Source organism: Telopea speciosissima, chromosome 1 (genome assembly GCF_018873765.1).
Source record: "Telopea speciosissima isolate NSW1024214 ecotype Mountain lineage chromosome 1, Tspe_v1, whole genome shotgun sequence".
NCBI classification, from domain to species: Eukaryota; Viridiplantae; Streptophyta; class Magnoliopsida; order Proteales; family Proteaceae; genus Telopea; species Telopea speciosissima.
Window position 1 is genome coordinate 1,201,479 of NC_057916.1, and position 22,489 is coordinate 1,223,967.

At 37.6% G+C, this 22,489-nt stretch overlaps 1 protein-coding gene across 1 annotated transcript; it reads left to right on the forward strand.

Moving 5' to 3' along the window:
- The first annotated feature begins 1,826 nt into the window (after positions 1-1,826).
- Positions 1,827-15,767, forward strand: LOC122665200 (glycine-rich RNA-binding protein RZ1A). The gene is made up of 5 exons (XM_043861289.1): positions 1,827-1,841; positions 6,464-6,569; positions 13,674-13,800; positions 14,824-15,378; positions 15,457-15,767. Exons 3-4 carry the CDS (start codon positions 13,690-13,692, stop codon positions 15,349-15,351), a joined length of 639 nt encoding a protein of 212 aa, XP_043717224.1. The 5' UTR covers positions 1,827-1,841; positions 6,464-6,569; positions 13,674-13,689; the 3' UTR covers positions 15,352-15,378; positions 15,457-15,767.
- Positions 15,768-22,489: the final 6,722 nt, after the last annotated feature.

Genomic DNA, 22,489 nt, shown 5'->3' on the forward strand with positions numbered 1-22,489 from the left:
AAAATAATTGTGAATGTGTCATGTTCAGTACATCTTAAATCTTCATAGCTGTCTTTTTTTCTATTTATATAGGAAGTGGTCATATGGTGGTTAGCACTTAGCAACTACTGTGACTCATGTCCTTCCATATCTTAAAACCCTCGTGGGTTGCTTGCCAGTGTGCCAGCAGAGGAATGTAGGTATTGAACTGATATATTCAAATATTTAATTAAAAACATTTCTCTTGTACTTCTTGTCACTGGGAGGATGGTTCATCAATAACCCCACACACCACCCCCCCTCCCCCCCCAAAAAAAATGATGGTTCATATCCTAGTATATGTGTAGCCCATTTTTTTGGAGATTGCCTCCCATTATTAATGAAAAGTACTACTAAATTCAATATAATCAGATTGGGTGAGTCTAATACCTTCTTATTTCTAAGGAGTAAAGGACTAGTGTCCCAACTACCTATATGTGAGTCATAATATATACCCTCTCTCTAAGGAGTAAGGACAAGTGTCCCAACCACCTATATGGAGGGATTATTAATCAAATGATAAGAGACCAAAAAGGGTCACAAGGTTGTTTTAATAAAGTAAACAAATATTATGCTTGACGAGGAACCCTCTCTCACTAATGAGTGATTAGGAGTTGGAGCATAGGATCCCACTTCTTAAATCCATTATTAATGGGAAATTGATCTTTTTTTTGATGCTGCAAATCACTCTGGCCTGCTTGTTTCAGTTCAAAATGGTCTTATGTAGGTTGCAAAGGTGGTTTAGTTTTTGGACCGAGTTTCTCTTAAACCCATGGTGAGGCGAGAACCTCTTAAGCCACAACTTTTGAGTGTTGGGTTGATTTGGATTGAATTGGGAGAGATACTTTCGACCGTATGGAGCGGGAATTTAATGATGAAACTGATCCTCTAGAAGTTCAATCATGGGATCATATCATGGTGGATTCATCCTCGTAGCAATAAACTTTCTTGCTCGTAGATTTTGTTTTTATTTTTTTTTTAATCATTTTGTAGGGTTATAAAATTTCTTCTTAGTTTTTTTTTTTTTTTTTAATCATTTTACAAGGTTGTATTTAATTATAGGCAAAAAATTTCCTTCACCTAAGATGAAAAGACCCATGGGTTTTTGATTCTTTGATGAGGCTCTTAGAACAGTAGCCACTGTGTTTTCATCATTACTTCCCTGTCTAGGGATGGAAGTTGAAGTACCTTTTTTGAGTTTCATCTAAATACTTGTGAGAAATGGTAGATTAGGAGAGAACTCGATCTTAATCGTATTGTGTTAAATGTAGTAGACACTAAGACCTCTAGCTCCACCAATATAGCAAGTCAATGAACTCAAGACCTTTATGTTTAGATGGGTGCCCGAAAGATCTGTCTTGTAGTCTTAGCTGAACGCATTAAGTCCAATGAACCATGACCACAACTCAATTCAATTTAGTGTTATCCTAAGTAAATGGTGTTCGCTACATGCATAGATTCATTTTCTTTAATCAACTCTTTAGTTCTATTCAAAGCCATACCTTTTATCAATCCAAAACTATGCATGTCATGTCTCACCAATTCTCTTATAGAGTCATTTTAAGTTTACCTATGGTTCTTTTAGCTCCTTCGTTCACCCTTTTGTATTGAAGTACTTAAAGATCGATCTCTATTATACATGTTCTTGTCAGCTTAAAAGATTTTCTCGCAACTTGTACGTATTTTTTTCGATTGAACCATGGCGGTTGATGAAATTAAAGGTCCAATAGTGGTCCAACCAAAAACATTCTGAAAAACTTGATTGATAAGAGCCCAACGGTTATACGCCATAGGGGAGTCAGGTTAGAGAGAGAGAGAGAGGGGTACAACGGTGATGCTGACATTCAATCTTAAAGATCTTCGGAAAGGTAAAGAGGTCTCCTAGTTGGTACTGGAGAGTTGTTCCATTACGAGGCTTAAGGCTGAGGAGAAGAGTTTCTTCAAGTGGGCCTTTTAGTAGCATTGACTTTAGTGTAAGATATTAATCCAAGAGGGAAATATTTTTCCTTTTTCAGTAGTTTTTCTTGTTTTATTTTTTAGTTTAAATTATTTATGATCGACAACATGATTGGAAATATTGGGCCGTGGACTCATTAGAACCCTACATTAATGTTTTTTGTTGTTAGGTATGAAGTGAATGATAAGGGATGGGAAGTCGGCAAGGCAGAGAGGGAGTACGTAGCAGTAACAACATACCACATTTATGCTTTGAAAACAACTTATCAGACAAATCTATTCCTTTGCTTTTAATATCTCTTTATTTATATATTTTGAGTGGTTATGGTATTATGATTAGCTTAAGGGAAAAAAAAAAGTGTATCCAATGTATGGGGCTCCCATCATTGTAGAGTTTGGGAAGGATTATAATGTATGTGGTGTTATTCCCGCTTCGCATTTGTGGATAGGCTGTTTTTTGACTTGAACACGCAAATATTATATTGCAATGGATCAATCTTACTGTTGCATTGAGGCCCACCCTCTAACATTTAAGAAAACAAAGCAAAATAATAAAATTTTGGGAAAGAGCTCTCTCAACAAGTGGCATAGGGAGCACACCAATAAGGTGGGGCGAAACAGTATTTGCATAGGAGGGTAGCAAAATCATTTCATTTGAGAAGGAGAGAAATAAACTATTTCAGTGGCTCATAGAACCTTTACCCTTAAATAATAATAAATAAAAAAAAATTAAGGATCCCTCCCAAGTCCCAATTGGCCACACATCAAAACTCTAGTGCATGTCCAATTTCCCATAGATGGCCCATTAGGGTTACTGTGGCATATTTAAGGCCCATCTCCGTTTCATTTTACCATCCTTTCCCTGAACTATCAGGATTATTATCTTCTCCAATTCCTAAAGTGTGGTAGTGTGGTAGTGTGGCAGTGCGGCAGTGTTGGATGGAGATGTTGACGCCTAACAGTTATTGCATCCAATGGTCCATATCAATGAGATCCAACCGTTAGATGCAGCAGTTGCCAAGTGTCAACATCTCTACCTAGCACTGCCACACCTTAAGGAATTGGAGAGGATAATTTTCCAAATTATCATGCTAGGGCTGGAAAAGTTAAATCAAATCAATGGAATGTGTGGAGCCCGTTACCAATTCCTACCAATCCATGAAGGGTTTCTAAAGTTCAAGTTGATTCTGATCGATTCTGATTAATTTTATAATAATTTCGGCTGAATCGGAATCAAAATTGAGTATAATCGATCCCATTGGCAGAAATTTTTTGCTGCTACAAGTCCTTCGTTCCCCATTGCCAATGACACTTGAACTTGCTCCATGACTTGTTTACCCTAGAAATTTTTTTTTTGCCTCATGCCTTCATAACTTTATTTAATTTGTTAATAACGACTTTCCTCTCCTTCTAAGGCTCCACCTGGTCAACATAAATGAATTCTATTAATTCTTGTAACTAATGGGCCATATTAAACTTCTAACATCATGGGTATGAATGCAAATAAGTTACTAAGAATGTGTTTGGTACGCATTTCAGATTAAATTCTGGGTGAGAAAAAGAATAAGAAAAAATTGGAAACCCTTCTCTGCCATTTGTGCGTATTTTTCTCCGTCGTTTGTGCGTGTCATTTCTCCACCGTTTGAGCGTGTCTCTCCTCCGCCGTTTGTGCATGTACTACTTCTCTTCTCCTTTTTGCTCCGTTCACCATGATCCTTGGAATCGTCGGTGACGATATCGACGATGACGATGACGATGAAACCACCCCTTTTTTCACGGTTCATCACCACCCCGCCTTTTTCATTTTCTTTGTTTGTCTGTTTACAAGTGTTGCTGACCCAGGTGCTGGTGGCACTAAGTTTATCGTCGACTCAGAAATTTCAGCCGCCATTCAACCTTCACCATACCTCTCTTGTCGCCAAAAGAATATCCACTCGCCGATCTAACAGATCCTTGAAGATCTGTTCGAAAGTAGGCTGTGACAACGTTTTAGATGGTTTTTTAATTGTCTATCAAAGCTCCACTCGTCGATCCAGCAGAACTTTGTCTCTCTAGCAAAACTGTTTGAAAGTAAACTGTGGCATCGTAGCGGCACGCATGGGAAGTCTGGTATTTTTGGTCTGTTCGGCACGTATGGGCCTATTGGCACGTATGTGCATGCGCTTATCTTTGGCTGTGTCTACAGCTTTTTGTCTAGGGATATAGTTGTAATCCATCCCTTCCTCTGGATGATCCAGTCAATGGCATGTGAGACCGGGTCAATTTCCACTCATTGGTTTTGGATATCGTATATCCATACCTTGTGTTTATCGTGCTCTCTATCTATGTTATGTATTTTGTTTTCCTTTGTTTGGCGTTGGGCGCACATGAATGAATAGCCTTCTTTTCTATCCAAAAAAAAAATTGAATGAAATATTCTTTTTGATTATTTTGTTATTTGACATAAAACAATAGATATATAATTTTTCATAATGATGCAATTTCTTTAAGCCATTTATGAGTGTGTCTCAGCACTTTGAGAAAAACCAAAACAAAAATCCTATTTTAATCAATAAATTAGAACAAAGGCCTCTCTTAAAAAATTTATTAATTGCTAAAATCCAAGAAAGTACATAGATGGAGGAGCTTCCCATATTAAGGGCAGTCTAAGAGAAGGTAAATCCAATATATCATCAAAAGGGCAATCGGTATGACCCTACAAGGAAGATCATGAATTAATTAGGTCTTAAGGAATTAAATGAAAACAAGGTCGTCCTCTTGATATAGCCGTTGGTATCAAATTAAACCTTTGAGGATGGTACCTTTTCATAAGGGTCGCTTTCCCATATAGCCTTAATGAAAGAATTGACTTTACCAAAAAAATAAAAAATGAAAGAATTGAATCTTACTCCTATATCTAACACAACTATATATATATACTTAATGAACTCATTCAAGTGAAAAGGGCATAAGTAGGGTTATCAATCGGTTGGTTTCGTTTGATTTCTGATGTTTTCGATCCGGTCTTTTATCAGGTTGACATAACGGGCTTTGGTGCATTATTGTTTCAATCTTTCATATATATATACAATAAAAATAATGGAAAAAAAACTATTTTCTATCTCTTTTATTTTTAATTAGTTTTTTCCAATTTCAGTTGGTTTATTTGGCCAGTTCGATTTTTCTAACATTTCATAAAAGGTTAAACCAAACAAATCGTATGATTTAACTTGCCTCAATTTTTTGATCGATCCAATTGGTTGGCCTGATAATTGACATCCCTAGGCATAAGAGATAACCTTTAATAGCAGATCTGGCTCCTCTCCAGGGAGGTCAGCACTCAGGGAGTGCCCAGGGGCATTCAAGGGTTTGCCCTTGCCGCACACATCTTAGTGCACGCCTAGGAATGTGTGCAGCACAACCCAACGGTTGGATGCACCCTGGGCGTGCTGGACTCCCTGGAGAGGAGCTCAATCCTCCAATAGGGTTAGTGATGAGAAGGACAGGGTTGAATAACAATGTTAACTCTTACCCACTTGGGTGTGGCTGCTCCCAATCACTTGAAAAGTATTGATTAAACAAAATGGTGTGGAGCTATAGAAGTGGGAGCCCCACGCCTACACCCCCCTTTTGTTTCACAAGTACTTTCAAGTGATTGGGAAAGATCAACGGCCTATCTCAAAAGAGTTTGGAGGGTCTCTAGTCTTTACCCTTATAGCATATCCATTAGGGTCAATTAAGGTGTTAAATCTGGTAGTTCTTTCCGATCTAGATTCTCTGGTTCCATTTGTTTTAGCCTGAAATTTTAAATGTCGAAAACATTAGAAAACTTTTCAACATGTAAAAGTTTACATATAAATTTTTTTGAAGGCTTCGTTTGTCTCGATGTTAAATTTTATCTGAAAATTTTTAATTCACTTGTAAAATTTTAAATGTTGAAAAGTATTCTAATGTTTGGTTTTTTTATGGAAACAAACATTAGAAAAATTTCCAACATGTAAAAATTTACATGTACAAAGTAAAATTTGCTGGTAAAATTGTACGCCGAAACAAACGGAGCTGAAGTAAAATTTTACGCTGAAACGAATGGAACAAAATCTCCCTGGTTTTCCTGGTAAAATTTTCATTATTGTGAACAGGTCACTCCAATTGGGCTTGGATTCATGGAACGACTCCGGACGAAGCCTAAAATACAGCATGGGTCTTAGTCTACAGGCCCAGTCCAAAGCTCATAATGGGCTACCTATAATCCATTTCTGCTAAAGTACCAATGGGCTGCAATCCAAAGTCCACAACTCCAAATTGTAAGCCTTAAGTCCATCATATCATTGTTTAAGATTGGTTCCAATCTGGCGGTTGTAACCTTAGCATAACTGGTAACATGAGAGTACCGGCAGTACCTAAACTTTTACGCGTTTGATGCCTATCCGGATTCGGAAGGAGATGCGCTACTGTACAAAAGAGATGCTTTGCGTCGTCTTCAAGTCTTCACTTTTAACCTAAAGATTAGAGACCGAGAGATAGAAGTTTTCGCAAAACCATTCGCTCCTCTGGTTTGCGATTTTTTCCAAGGGAAGGGAAAATCTACTCTTCGGTTAAATTACTCACTTTGGCAGGTACAGTGTCTCCTCCTTTTCGGTTTATTTCTTAGATCTGTTTAGATCTTCTCTCCGTTGCTTCCTTTTCTTTTCTCCCTGATTTATTCGCTGTTTATTTGTCTTGTTTGCTATTTTGTTTTTTTAATATATATTTTTTGCATCTCTTAGATCATCTCATTATCATTATAGTCTTCTTCTCCTTTAAACCAAAATATTAGGTTATTACGGCTGTGTACAAGTTCCTTTCCCAATAATAAGGATTTATCAGTTGTCCATGACGAATGGATTATTTATTCATTGCCTTGAAGAGACTATATTACTTCTTCTATCGTAGTTGGTGGGGTCTGGGTTGGCGGGGAAGAAGTTCATAAATCATAACTAGCTGTGTAAGGATGGAAGTATTCGAGGAATACCGTAGACATCGAATGATGTGGTTACTGGGTAGGTCGCAGTTGGATTTGATTCGATTTTGATATCTGAAACAAGAGAATAATGTCCCAAATCAACACCCCCCCCCCCCCCCCCAAATTTTTTATTTTTATTTTATGAGGAGCAAAAACGGTAAAAATCTCATATGGGGTCTTTGCTACGGTGATACATTATTTTTTGATGCGCAATAGTGTCAGTGATTAGTTGTTGGCTGATTAAGATCAGTCTCTACGTAAGGCATAGGTCACCATAGATGTTACCAATATAGCAATATAAGGAATTAATTCATTTGGTTAAATGTCAAAAAGAAAGGGGAACAAAGTTAGAAGGTAGAACTCTGTCAAATACATTAGAAGAGTAACATTGGGTTTGGGTATTAAGTCGGAGTCAGTTTGGGGATACTTTTTGTAATTGGAATTTGGAAATAACTGATGAGCATTGAGAATGAATGGTGTGGTCTATGTTGAGAAATCCATGCAGCTTGTTGCATGGTGGACTTTGTAGTGGTCAATATCTATTAACTATTTAGAGGTTGACCAATACAATATCACCTTGGGGATTTTAGTTCCTGAGCAAGGGGGATTGTTTCTGGATTTAGTTAAATGTAAGAAACAAGAAAGTCAACTGAGCAGATCTTTTGTGGATTTTATCTTAAATAAATAAATTGTTACTTCCTGAAGTTGACTTGGTTGATCATAGTCAACTGAGCAGTTTGTTTGTGGATTTTATCTTAAATAGATAAAATGTTACTTCCTGAAGTCGACTTGTTAGATCATTCCTTCGGGGTTTTCTTGTTCTTGTCTGGATCTTAAAGCTATTTCGACTGATGTTTAGTAGTTCTTGTTCTGAATAATTATGTTTAATAAGTAATCAATGATGATTGAAGAATTGGTTTATTTATTACTTATGACCTGTAGTGAGTTATAGATTATGCAATAAATTGTATGGTTGGTGATGGGGGAGATCCTGAGAAATGGTTCATTGATAGCTTTGTAAGGGTATATTGATTTAAGGATAGTCTGGTTGAATTGGTCCAAAAATAGATTGATGGGGTTGTTTGATTGATTGCAGTTAGATTGAACTCAATGTGATTTATAAACCAAAGATAAACATGTCAAAAAATTTGCACGAGAATATTATATTTGGTTGATTCAGTAGTAAGACCCTTTCTTCTTCTTCTCCCCCCACCCTGCAGAAAGGTAAGAAGCTTGGTGGTTTAATGTTTCAGTAATTAAATATGGATGTTCATCTGTGATGTGGATCCTCAAAGATGTTGCTAATGTAGTAAGATGAAACCCAATTTCATTTGAGAGGGAAAGAAAAGTGAATAGAAGCTTAGAAAAACACTGCAGAATGAGAGATCTATTGGTTTGACGATGGAGTCATTGCTGTCAATTTGGGAAAAGCCTTTGTGATTGGGAAAAACCAATTAGAGTTGAGAGTGAATGATGTAGTCGTTGATTAGTTCTTATAACTGTGTAGAGCAAGTTATGAGAAGCATGGACAACCCATTTCCATACAAAAGGTGCTTGGTTTCATGGGTCTACTTGTAGCACAATTTAATTTTTTATTGGTGAGTTTATATTAACTGAGGAGAAGTTGACCAAAATGGTGTCAATCTAGAGATATTAATTTGATAAATTAACTCAGATGTCATTTTTATTCACTTAAAATTTAAATCTACAATTGTTCACGACATTGAGTAAATTTTAGAAGGTTAAGACTGAAAAATGAAGTTTGTGTAGAAGCATGGAGGTTTGAAGGGCACAACACATTCTTTTCTCCCTCTCTCCCTCTTTAATGTGGTTTTGCTATGTTTGGATACAACTTTAGCTGTCTTAAGTTGTTATGAAGCCCAGGAGTATCTAGAAAACGATATGAACTTGTTACTATAATATTTAACATGGCCATTGTTTTCAGTAAGCATCATTTTTTTTCCTTTAAAAAATTCATAACCCTAAATTTGATAGTGCAAAAGGAAACAATCATTTCAACTTATACTGCATAAATTACCTCATCAATCATCTATAAAGAGACATTATCTTAGTGGTTGGAAATGAAAGATGTGGGTCATGTTTCCCTATATGTCAGAATGGTGTGCATGAATTAAGTTCAAGTTGAATGACAGTCTGGCAGGTTGGAGAATATGGGTTCAAGAGTACTCTCAAATTTACAGCTTCTTCCCTCCTTTTCTGAAATCGATAGATATGCATAGTAGTTTTGGACAATGTCTTCAAACCTGGGCTGGATGTTGTCCTGCTTGGTTGGGCTGGGTGGTCCAATGAGATCAGATCAATGTGCTTTTATGGGCTAATCCATTTACGCATGATCATCAAATGAAGTAAGTTTTGATCTGATTTGTTTTATGACTTGTGTAGAATGGGCTGACAATTTTGGTGACTAAGGGGCAGATTTATCTGGTTTTGGTGTATAAGTGGGTCTGTATAAATGGTTAGGGTTGATCCAAGCATTTTGAAGGCCGATGAGGTTCGAGGGCATTGTACAAGGTTTTGACGAAATTTCATGAAACCAACTGAAATGTTTCAATTTTGCAGGCTGTCAAAACGAAACTGCTCGCAATACTGAAGGATTGCAATGTTTGGACCGAAGTTTTGGTCTTTTTTTGTTTCATCAATACTTCGGGCAAAACTATTCAAAGCCTTTAGTATAAATTCCATAATTCTAGTGAAATGGGTTCAAATTTCAACCTATTTCCATCATTTCGCCTGGATTGAAGAGTGAAGGTTGTAAAACCCAAATTTTTGTGCTCTTTGCCAAATCACTGTTGTACAAGGTTAGAACTAGTACTTGGGCAGTGGAGGAACACAGTAGAAGCGACGATTTGATTCTAGCCAGAACTCATTTTGGTACTAGGAGTCTGGGACTCTAGGCTGGGCGTAAGGTTGGCGTATTGCTTGTATTGTTGAGTCCACTATATTTGACTTTTAGTAAAAAATAATGTATGATCCATGATTTATGATTTGGTTTATGATTTGTCGTTTATTCATTCCTAATGCATATTTAAGTTGTTTTACTTGAATTATATTTTAAGGATGGGCATAGGAGTGACTTGTTGCTTGTATTGTTGAGTCCACTAATTCTAAGTTGTTTTACTTGATTTATGTGTTTTAGTACTAATTATTATGTGGAATAGGCCATATTAGAGAATGTATACAACGTACATTACCAACCTAAGGTACAAAGTCAAATTTCCATTTTGGGTGTAATTTTTAAAATCTAAGGGTTCCACTATGTTTAGAGTGCCTAAAATAGGATGTCCTAGAAATTTCTAGACTTAATTTGACTATTTGGTCCTCGAAAGCAACCATTGAAACTTGCAACAAAAAAATGTACATATTTCAACAAAAAATTTCGGTTTCGGTTTTGAGCCTGTTGAACTTGGAACCTTTTTTGAGGGTTAGGGCTAGATTGAGATGCACTCATGTACAGGTTTGAAAAACAATTATATCATGCATGATTTAACCAGAGACATTTCAGATGAGGTTTCTTGGTGTATGCTTTTGATGTAGTTATTTTATTGAAAACAAGCTTTGGGTTGGGTTATATATGTATCGGGACTTTGGTCCCATTGGTTTATTTTGTAATTGGCCACTTTAGTGAGCCTAAAATCTGGGTAGAAAGGAGGAAAACGGGATTTACTTCAATAGTTTACTTAGAGTCCCGTTTTGAGTCTATTTCCTTGAGTATTTCACTTTCCTAGTCAATTTAGGATACCTTATTAGTTAAGGATTGGGTTAGGCCTTTCTTTTTTAGTGTCCAAGTCTATTTTTCAGTCTTCTATACAATTTTGTAAGGGAGTCCAACATTGTACACGAATTTGAATGAATAGAAAAGTTGCTTATGCAATGTTGAAATCCTGAGATAAGATAGGTGAGAGGCCTAGGGTCAGATGTCCGTTCCATTTCCCCATCCCTTTCCATTGGTTCTTGAATCCGATCACTAATTTTGTTCAAATTGATCTCAAGAGTGCTACAACCTGCTGTTATTTCTTTCAGCTGATTATCATATTGATTTCTTGAAGATCATCACATCAAGATCATTGCTTGCTTCAACAGGTTATTAATTTTTGGGATTATCTTTGTTGTTTCTCTTGTTGTTCCAAAATTTGAGATCATCTCATTCTCCAACCAATTAGTCTCTTGGTTGTCTTTTGAGATCTCGCCATTCTTGTTCTTTTGAGATCGCATTGCTCTTTTTCTTGTTCTTTTGGAGATTTTCTATTTGATCCTGCCTAGGATTAGATCTATTCTGGTTCTAGTCTTACATTATTTTGGTCCTAGGGTTGGATTCTCTAGAGGAATATTGACTGGTACAACCCAACAGAGGCACAGAAGCTTAGGTTTGTTTACTTCCGATTGACTGGTTATGCTAAACAATAATGGAAATCCCGTGAAGAGACCCAAAGCTAGAATATGTGAACCTAGGACTTGGGAAGAGATGAAGCACGAGTTGAAGAAGAAGTACGCACCAGAATAAAAGAAAATCAACTGAGACAATGATCGGATCCCTAGATGGATCCAAGTGGGCCCATGAAGATTCAGCAAATGCTAGTTATGCCCTTCTTTACTAACCATCACTATGAAGCCTAGAACCCTTCTGTATAGCTAGAAAATAACTTCTTGATGCAGAAAGATTACAACTGTAGGCTTATTGGTCGGATGTTGGTCAGAATCTGTGGATCAGTTCTGTATAATATCTCAGAAAACAAAGCAAGAATTTGTCCTACGCACGCCAGTACAAGCGGGGTCACTAATCCGGGGGATAAACCAAAATTGGGAGGAAGTTTATAATTTAAGATACACGATTTAGAACAAAATCAAAATTCAGTTGATTGGTTTATTCTACAAATAGAATCGGCCTGCAGAATTTGGCCAAGACTGATAACAGAATAGGGAGATCCAGTAGATCTCTAGAGCTACTAGGAATGCAAGTATCAGTTCCAAGACGGTACTAATTCACCAAAAGAATTCAGATCTGAAAACAGGATTTCAGAGAGCAACAAGACAAACTGGTGTTCCAATTCAGTAGTAAATCAGACCGGCTACTAGAGTTATATGGATAAAAATAGAAACAGGATTAGAATTGTAAAACAGAGGTATCACAGGTAGTAGAAGAATGGTTAGATCTGACCTGTTCGAATAAGAAAAATATGACAAAAAGATAGAAAGGATAGATTGACCAGGAATCCACCCGAGCCTTCACTTGGAATTCACCAACGACACCCGAAAATCCACTAATATTCAGAAAAATCAAATTGATGTTGAGGCTATAAGAGCCCTTACATGTATTTATAGTGTTTGCTAGCCCATAATAGGATAGTATATGTGCTATTTGCATATAACTTTATCCAAAAGAAAATAATAAAATAGAAACCATTCTACTAAAAGACTGCCACCTGGAATTTGAGATAAGTTGGAAATCTAACATCTCACCTAATCCAGCTAAAACACAGACCCCAACTTAACTAACTAATAAATTTGGTATTTCTCAACTTCTACGCATAACTTAGGCACATTGAAATAGCCTATTATAATGAAAACCATTGGACCAAAGGCCCAACATGTATAGAACCCAATCGAAAGCTTATTTATACTAAAATAATCCCACTTTTGTCATTCATCTGCATCACTTCTTCTTGATACCCCCCCTCGATTGTTCTTTACTGTAGTATTTTTCATCAACGATACACTTTTCTGATTTTAAAACTCAAATCCCTACAAATCATGCATCTGATACCTTGGTTAATGATATAAATATATAGTAATCAAGAAAGGCCCGGTGGTTCAGTCCTGGGCCTGATATTGCCAGTTTGGGCCCAGGACCACAAATTGCCACTACCCTTAATTGTGGGGTCTATCCAATGTTGCAGTTCAATAACATCTGTTGTGAACCCGAGATATTGAGATCCAGATTGCTGCAAGTTTGTTTCCTTTATATCGGTGCCCATTGCATTCTAAAACTTGTATGGAACCGATGGGTAGTATGTTGTAGCCGTTAAAATGACTGCAAAAGAAAAATAATATTGATATGCTTGCTGCTTAATGGAAGAATCTCTTCTGGTTCCTGCAAATATTGATATGCTTGCTGCTTAATGGAAGAATCTCTTCTGGTCCTTGCATTATCTTTCCTTTATCTTGTGGAGCATATTACTAGAAATACTTGAGTACTTTGATACTTGTGCTTCAAGGCTATTCTGTCTGTCTTTGCACCCATTTCTGGGCGTGTGCAAAATTGTTTAATCATTTAAGTCCCAAAATTAAATTTCTGAAATTTCTACTGTCTCAGTTGTTCTTGGTATAATCAGTTTTTTCGTCTTTGACATGCAGCTGCTGGCCATGTCTATTACTTTCTTGGGACTTCAACTTGTAACTGTTTCCAACTGGATGTTTAGTGTTACTGGTATTAGAAGTTAGAATCGAATCATGATTACTAGTGTCAAGATAAATAGCATTTTATTAATTGTGTTGATGAAGTTTGTGTTTGTTAGAGATGCTATTCTTCTTAACAGTAACTGTTTTTAACACTGTTAACTGTTATTGGTTTACGGACAGAATTGCTATGTCTAGTCTTATTATGATTACTAAAATGTTACTGTGTAATTCACTTTATATTCTTCAGAGAATTGGGTTGCTTTCTTATTCTGTTACTCTCTTCATTGCAATGAAATCTCAGCTCCAGCAGTGAACAGATGTCTGACTCAGTGGAATACCGTTGTTTTATTGGGGGCCTTTCATGGTCAACATCTGACAGAGGTCTTAAAAATGCATTTGAGAAGTTTGGCAATCTTATTGAAGCAAAGGTAATGAATCATTTGAGATACTTTTATCGGCTCTGTTTCCTTATACCAGTACTACAATGGACTGTGGTCCAGCACTTATCTTTGTGTTGGTGTTATTATTTTTTCTGTCTCAAAGGTTTTAGTTATGGAGAAGATTCATCAGGGCAAAGGTTTCTCATGACTGAGATGCTGTCTAAATCTTGTCTCTTGACAGGCAGGGTTAGAACCTCTGAATCTCTGATGTAATGGGATGGCTCTCTTCTCCTTGTTCTTCGTCCCTGAGTCTCTAATGGTCTCTGCAACTCCTGTGTTTCTTCTTCTTGTACTCTTTCTGTCTCTTTGTGACTCCGCGATGACCTTTTTGTGTGGGGCTTCATTCTGGAGACCTTCATGAGGGGATTAAGCTTTCATGGAGTTCAGCTTTCAGGTTTCATGGAGTTTAACTTTCAGGTTTCATGGAGTTACCCAGCAATTTCTCCAGTAAGAGATTAAACCTGCACATTGAGAGAGAGAACCTCTTGTTGTGCCCGTGTAGTAAAACTGTTGCCGTTTATTATTTATGGCAACTCCTCTCAAGAATCACAAAATGGTTTATAGTCCTATTATAAGCGGTCTCGTTCTGACTGCAATCAAGCAAAGTTGTGGGTTTATCCCTTTCATGTTTCAAGGCTTATGTGATTCATTTGATCAACACATCTATGTAATTCTTCAAGGAAGTGTTCCCTAAAAAGCAGTGTGGGCCCTGTGCCAGCGTTAGGGCCAATGGAAGGGTGCACAGAAGCATCAACAGGGTGGGATTTCTGCCTTTCATGGGGGACTAGGCAATCATTTCGCGTCGTGTCTGGGCGAAGGCCATGCTGCCTTTTAGGGTTTTTTTTTCTATTCTTTAAATACCATATTTGATGAGTGAGAAGCTGAATTTCTTAGAATTAAGCTGAGATATAGTTCTTGATTCTTGTAGATGACATGCTAACTTGAGATACAATGGAAATTTCTCTCTTTAAGAATGTTCTCGACATTATTTGCTTTTATGGCTTTATGCAGGTAGTTCTGGATAGGTTTTCTGGTCGTTCTCGTGGATTTGGGTTTGTCACCTTCGATGACAAGAAAGCAATGGAAGAGGCTATTGAGGAAATGAATGGTATGGATCTAGATGGGAGGGCTATTACTGTTGACAAAGCTCAGCCTCATCAAGGCTCTGGTAGAGACCGTGATGGGGACCGTGACTATGACCGTGACCGTGATCGTGGTCGAGACCGTGGGCGAGATCGTGACTATGGTGGTGGACGGGGATCCAGCTCTGGGGACTGCTTTAAATGTGGCAAGCCTGGTCATTTTGCTAGGGAGTGTCCATCTGGTGATGGGGCCAGAGGGAGCAAATATGGTGGAAGAGATGACAGACATGGTGGTGGTGGTGGTGGTGGTGGCGGCAGTCGCTATGGTCCTGATCGTAATGGTGATCGTTATAGTGGACGCAACAGGGATGGTGGCAGTCGTGGTGGTTCGGGAAGTGACCGATATAGTCGTGATCGTTCTGGCCCGTATGAGCGTCCAGGAGGTTTTCGGTCTTGAGCAACAAGGAAATTGTCCTTTTTTGAGGTGTGAAACGTTTGCCATTCTTGCCAGTTATTGATGATCTCTGTGTGGTACTAATGGAAATAACTTTGTCATTTGCAGCTGAGGAGCCTGTGGAACTGCTGCAAAAGGTTGAAATTATACATTCTTGAAGGCCACGACAGGATGTATTTTCTTCATGTATCTGCTCAGACAATCTAGCTAATCTCACTTTTGCAGTCTGAAACTTTGCAGGAATGTGTGGTTCAACTGTTTTGAGCTCTGTCAGATGCTCAGTACAATGTTTTGGTCCGATGGGGTCTTATGCTTGCTTGACATATCGAATTTGGTCTTATAGTCTTTGAATGCCATTATTGCTGCTGGATTCTGGATGGTTTACGTGCATAGTTTATTGCAATTCTGGATTCTCAGTCTGGTGTTTGTTTGGATGTCTGGAGATGGATGGTGATAACAGCTCGGTCTCTATCATCTATGGTTCTACTTGAGTAATTTTTTGAGGCTGTCTACTGTGGAGAGTGTGCTTCTCATCTGAGTATAGAGGTGATGCTAGAATAAGTAGAGTTCACTTTCCTATTGGCTTACTTTGCTCCCAAGCGTCAGAATCTATTTTTTCTTTCATAACAAAAAATTATCAGGAGAATCAGGATAACTTTTAATCTTCACACTATCCAATTCAAAACCATCTTTAATCATGTTGAGCTTTTGGCAGGCTACAATTTGACCTTTATGGTCTTTTTGGATGCATGTTTGGGTTCCTGTTGCAATCATGTGCTGCTGAGACACGTTTTTACATATTAAAATTGTGGTAGCTTTTTGGGCAGCATCAACACAATTTTAACAATAAGCTGATGTGGTCTCAAGCTTCGGTGCATTGATGGAAGGAGTCCCCTATTCTTCATAAACATGCTCCAGGTTACAGGACTTGCCTTTATGTGCCTGCCTGTTTCGATTCTTTGTTACGTGGTGCTCCTTTTTGTTGAGGTGGTTCGTTATCTTCGTTTAAGTGCCTGCGTAAATTTCCTGGATTCGGTTGCAAAGTTCTAGACCATTGGCTAAGTTCTGGTTAAACTATATGGGTCCTAGTTCTTGTCCTCCCTTTCAACATGAGTGTTGGATCTCTTCTGATTCTCGTTGAAGAGTACTACCTTTTTCATGGCCATTGGATCTCTCTTCTGATGGAAGGCAAACAATTCCTTACAGTTGCTTGGCTGTCCTGCAATTTACTGGTTTACTTTGGGAGGGATACTTTAGAAGCTGAGATAATCTTCTGCTTGGCCGAGTTCTGTCTTTTTTCCAATTTTTTTGATGTTAGGACCTTAATTCTGTAAACCATGCTATTGAGTTCTTGTTTGGTCTGCTATTATTTGGAGTTTAATTCTACTTATATTTGCTGCTGCTAACGCGTGTCTATCCAATGGATAATTCTGTCAATCATATTAACATCTGAGATGATGCCATTCGTTTTTTTTTAAATAATTATGTTTCCACCATAAAATGCATCTATGAACGTTTTGCCAAGAAAACATCTGCAATGTGATGTTAAATTGTAGGGGAGGAAGAAGTTAAAAAGAGGGAAGGAGTTGACAAGTGAGAAGATAGTGCTTTTTTGGAGGGTTTTGATTAGGCTAGGTAGTGTCCACTAGCAAACTATTCTTTCTTGGTCTGCATTTTCTGGATGCCTGTTCTAATTGTGGATGATCAAATGTGTGTTGATTACAATGGTCTAGATTTCTCATTAAAGGCTATACAACAAACCTTAGAGTTCGAAAGGTGAATTAGCATGGGTGTATCAAGTAGCTGAAGAATTTGAAAGAATTTGGTTAGGGTCTGGTCTTCTAATCTGAGAGTTTTTAGGTTTAATAAGACTTTTTCCTGAGAAGCCATTTTGAAAAAACATTGAAAAACTTTGCAGATATGTGGTATCAGATAGTGATATTGTATATAAAGTTTCTGTGTTTCTGAAGTTTTCCATTTGTCAAAATAGAGCTTTGAAAATTTAGGACTATGTAATGATGGTTGGTGCATAATAGATCAGTAGCTGTGCAATGATACAGGGGTATGAATGAGAATAAACAGAAATTTGACATGGCTTGTTCAGTCCATGATCTGTCTATTTTAACATTCGCAATAGCAATGTGAATAGGACAGAAGCTTTCCTTATCCAAAAAGTTTTCCAAGTTGGTGCTTCTAAAGGGCGTTACATGTATAGGCAACCTTTTAATCCTTCTTCCTGGAAGGAATTTATGTGGTAATTCTGGCAGTTGGATTTTTGCAATTAACATGTTTCAAATTTTTGTATCAAATCAACCAAAAAGCCTCTCATGTATGGTACATCCTCCCATGTATGTCAATAGTGTTCTGACCTCAACTTTGTAATGATTGATTTTGCTGCTTGCCAAACTCCTTTTAGTCTGAAACTTAACATATTAGCAAGGAACCTTGGGAAAAATTTTAGTTGCATTGACGTGCCTGTTTGTAAAACCCATTCCTCTATTTTTGGTTTTCAAATATTTTCTGTCAAGTGTTATGGATTTGTATAGACATCAGTCTTTTGCCAGTGAATCTAAAAGAAGAATACAACTTTTTCAATGAGGTAGAGAGTTGCAGAACTTGTGTCGCAGAATCATCTGACACCAGGGAACCATGAAGCTCTGCTCGATAATTTTCTGGGGATTTCAATCTTACAAGACAGCTAGAGTTTGGTTTTAGTTGGGATTGCATGGCCTTGCAGTCCTCGCAATTAGGCATTGCTGTGAACGTAGCCTCTTCTTTTGGCTTCCCAACTTGTGGCCTAATGGCAGTAACTGAATCAACCTGTAGGACTCCATATAACTTGCCAACTCTCTCTTATCTTTCCTTTCCCAAGGAGAAAATATTATTTTTTCCATTAAATTAATGTATAATAATATTGAGAAGCGGAAATTTCATAAAAGAAAATATGGTAGAGTTCTTGAGAAAGTGGGGGATAGACGAGTCCAGCAATGAGGTGGGACGAAATGGTTTCGTTCATAGGTCATTTCATGTTGGATACGGATCCTCTCAAATGAGGGGATTGGCCAATGAAGCATCCAACATTTGGGCTTCCGCACACACATCCCAGCGTGTGCCAAGCCTGCTTTTGCAGAGCGCCGGGATATGTGTGCAGCAACCCAACTGTTGGATGGGTGGGATGCTCATGAATACCAAATCCTTTCATGTAGAGAGAGAGAAAGAGAGAGAGAGAGAGCATGCCCTTCCCTTAGTTAGTAAGTATGCGTATTATATGTGTATCCGAACGTTTAGATGAAAAATATTTTCGTCATTATATTTTTTTGTATTTTTATAAAAAAAATGCATTTTTTTAAACGATCGAGTATCATACGCGTATAGTTTGGGTATCATACGGTTTTATATGTTTTAACCCTAATGTTTAAAAAAAAAAAAAAACCCAAAGAGAAATACCGTTTCACTTCCCCTTTCTCCATTCTGATTTGCGAACTGCCGAAGACCGAAGTCGAACCCTAGTAGCTGGCCCCCCCAATCTCCAATCATCCTCACCATCTCCGTTCAACAGCCACCGGCGATCGTCAAATCCTCGATGGTGACGGCAACGGCAACGGCGACGCTTCTCCTTTGTGGTTAGTCCGTTAGTATCCCTTTCTTTCTTTCTTTCTTCTCAATCGTTTCAGTTTCTCTTTCTTCTTCCTTAAAATCTCCTTTGTGGTTACATGGATCCTTTCCCTCCATTCATGTGTGCTAGCATGATTCGTAGAGAGTGAAACACTTCATCATTCCTCTTTTCTAAAAACAAAATTGAGCATACTTGACAAGAAAAAACTGACAGCTTTGCAGCTTTGGGTAAAAATTGATCTTGAATTCTTACATGTATAGATTTGGAGAACTCTATTTTTCCCCATTTTTTTATGCTTATTTTGCCACTTTGAAAATTATTTTCAATCTTAAATTTGACATTTTAGTAAGGGATCTTGTGCTCTACCTATTCACAAAATTTAAACCCATTTAAGTTGTGATGGCCCAAAATCTGGGCAGCTTTTAGACACCCCTTCTAGGGGTTTATTTTGGGTGCTGACAACTCTGCTCTCATCTCACCCAAAACCCCATCCCTCCTTGCCCCCCCCTGCCGAAGACCGAAGTCGAACCCTAGCAGCTGGCCCCCCCAATCTCCAATCATCCTCACCATCTCCGTTCAACAGCCACCGGCGATCATCAAATCCTCGATGGCGATGGCAATGGCAACGGCAACGGCGACGCTTCTCAATCTTGAAGGCCTCACGGACCTCACGGTTCTCCTTTGTGGTTAGTCTGTTAGTATCCCTTTCTTTCTTTCTTTCTTTCTTCTCAATCGTTTCAGTTTCTCTTTCTTCTTCCTTAAAATCTCCTTTGTGGTTACATGGATCCTTTCCCTCCATTATTGTGTGCTAGCATGATTCCTGGAGAGTGAAACACTTCATCATTCCTCTTTTCTAAAAACAAAATTGAGCATACTTGATAAGAAAAAACTGACAGCTTTGCAGCTTTGGGTAAAAATTGATCTTGAATTCTTACATGTATAGATTTGGAGAACTCTATTTTTTCCCATTTTTTTATGCTTTATTTTGCCACTTTGAGAAATTATTTTCAATCTTAAATTTGACATTTTAGTAAGGGATCTTGTGCTCTACCTATTCACAAAATTTAAACCCATTTAAGTTGTGATGGCCCAAAATCTGGGCAGCTTTTAGACACCCCTTCTAGGGGTTTATTTTGGGTGCTTACAACTCTGCTCTCCTGTCACCCAAAACCCCATCCCTCCCTGCCCCCCCCCCCCCAAAGTGAAGGTTGGATTCCAGTAACACAGTCCTCTGTAGGTGCCAGAACAAATGGAGTGCTTATGGGTTGGTAAAACCAACTAAGCATTGCAAGGAGCCAGAACAAATCGAGCTCTCTACAAGGAGGTGCTTATGATGGTGTAAACTCTATTGCTGTATGAGACTTATTACCTGTTTGGGGAAATTCTTAAGTCCTTAGAGATGTAATATAGGTTATTATATTATTGTGTTTATTTTAGTTCATAAAATCATGATATTATTTTGTTTATTAGGTGGTGAATGTATGTTACATAATCAATATATGCCCATTTTTTTAAAAGTATTATTGCCGTTTATGCCGTATTAAACACGTATTAAACGTGTATCGTATTATTGCCATATGCGTTTTATTAAGCCGGATTTTTGAAAAGTATTATTATCGTCTAGTCCGTTTAATTGCTGTACGTATCCGTTCCAGTTCAATTGCCGTTCCCGAACTTACTAACTAAGGTGCCCCTTCCTCCCCATCAGGGGAGAAAGAGAGAGAGAGCATGCCCTCCTTCCATATCGGTTCGCTAAAATCATATTAATCAGTTCAAAGAACTTTTCCCAAAATCATATTAAAAAGGGAAAAGGATGCATGTGTTTTCCTTTGTATATGAATCATGAGGCATCTCGTGCGTTCATGGGCTTGGTATGGGAGATGCCATTATATGTTACTAGCGTGTAGATTCTTTGCCCTATTGAAAAATGTGGGGGTTGGAGGTCAAAATTTTGTGAAGTACTTCAAAATTGATAATATTAAGGGGAAAAAGACCACTATCTGGTTGTGTGGAGCCGGCAACTAGGCATAGGAGCACGCAAAATTACTGTCTTGCTTCATGAAATAAAAAATCTCATCCATGGTGATGACCTTACGTGTGATCTCATTGGCCCATGTGTTGCTGGAGGGGCCACATGACCAGGGACATAATAAAGTTTAAAAACGAAAAGAAAAAGTTTGGTTATCATCATTGTATAACTAATTTAAGGGAGAGGATTGCCTATAAGGCAGTGTGAATGGAAGCACGCGTAAAAGCATCAACAAGGATGAGATTTTCACTTTTCATAGGGTGTGCCGGTGTGGTACGGTCATTTTGTGCCCTTTGTGTTTGGACGCAAGGTTCATGTTGCCTTTGAGTGTTCTTTTACCTAATAAAAATCCAAAATTTAAGTGGATTCTTATATATTTTTATAGGAAATATCTAAGTAGAAATATTTTTGAACAACTATGCCAAAATAATTTAATTTACACAACATTTCTCCCCCCCCCCCCTTTTTTTTCTTCTTAAATTTCTAAACGGCCCCTTTGACATGCAACTTACAATGTACATTCCTTAAATCAAAATATTAATAAAATCGAGTTTGGTTTTAGGGAAAAGGGTCTCTGAGCCTAAGGCATATATTTTCTCCCCTATTTTTTTTTCTTAAATTTCCAAACGGCCCCTCTAACATGCAACTTACAATGTACATTCCTTATATCAAAGTATTAATAAAATCTTCTCACATTCTATTTTTTACTGTTACTTCTCTTTCCTTGAATAAATAAATAAACAATATTTATATGAGAAGGTGAAGACTGAACAGTACCTTGCTTGCTCAGAGAACCCTCTCCCTTGGGTTTATTATATATATCAGTGACAAGTGTATTTCTCTTGAGGGTAAAAATAAGAATTTTTTTTTTGAAAATAAAACCAGACATAAACCTTAAAAAAAGGGACCTAATGGTAATTATCTGCATACTTTCGAGTTATAATTATTTGTTTTTTCTTAAAAGAGAGATCAAAGTAATTGTCCCATGTGTTCATAATTTGATGATACACAATCAGTGCCTTTGCTTTTTGGAATGGATTAGGACAGAAGAAGGACCTTCATTTTAATGATTAAATTAATTTAATATATAACGATAATGATGGTGATTTGGGCTGTGGTAGTCATTTAATGTAATCACTGAAAGAGTCAAAAGGATACCAAATCCTACATTAACACTACTTAAATATTCTATCAAATCATCATTAGTCTTGATTAAATTGAAAACTTGAGGCCTAACAACAGCTAGCCCCTTAAGTTTTGATTGTCATGATTAAATTTATTTTTTTTTTGGTAGGATTAATATCTTGATTCCTATATGAATGAATACATTTCAACCTGATCCCGGATTGATTGATCATGAAAGCAGGTTGATGGCATCACTCTCCATGGTGGACTTTATTGACATGGTTTGAGGAATCAGGAATCAGATTTGAATCGGTCGATTTTGATTCATTCATACTTAATTTTTAGGGTCAGAACAAGAATCGAAATCTATA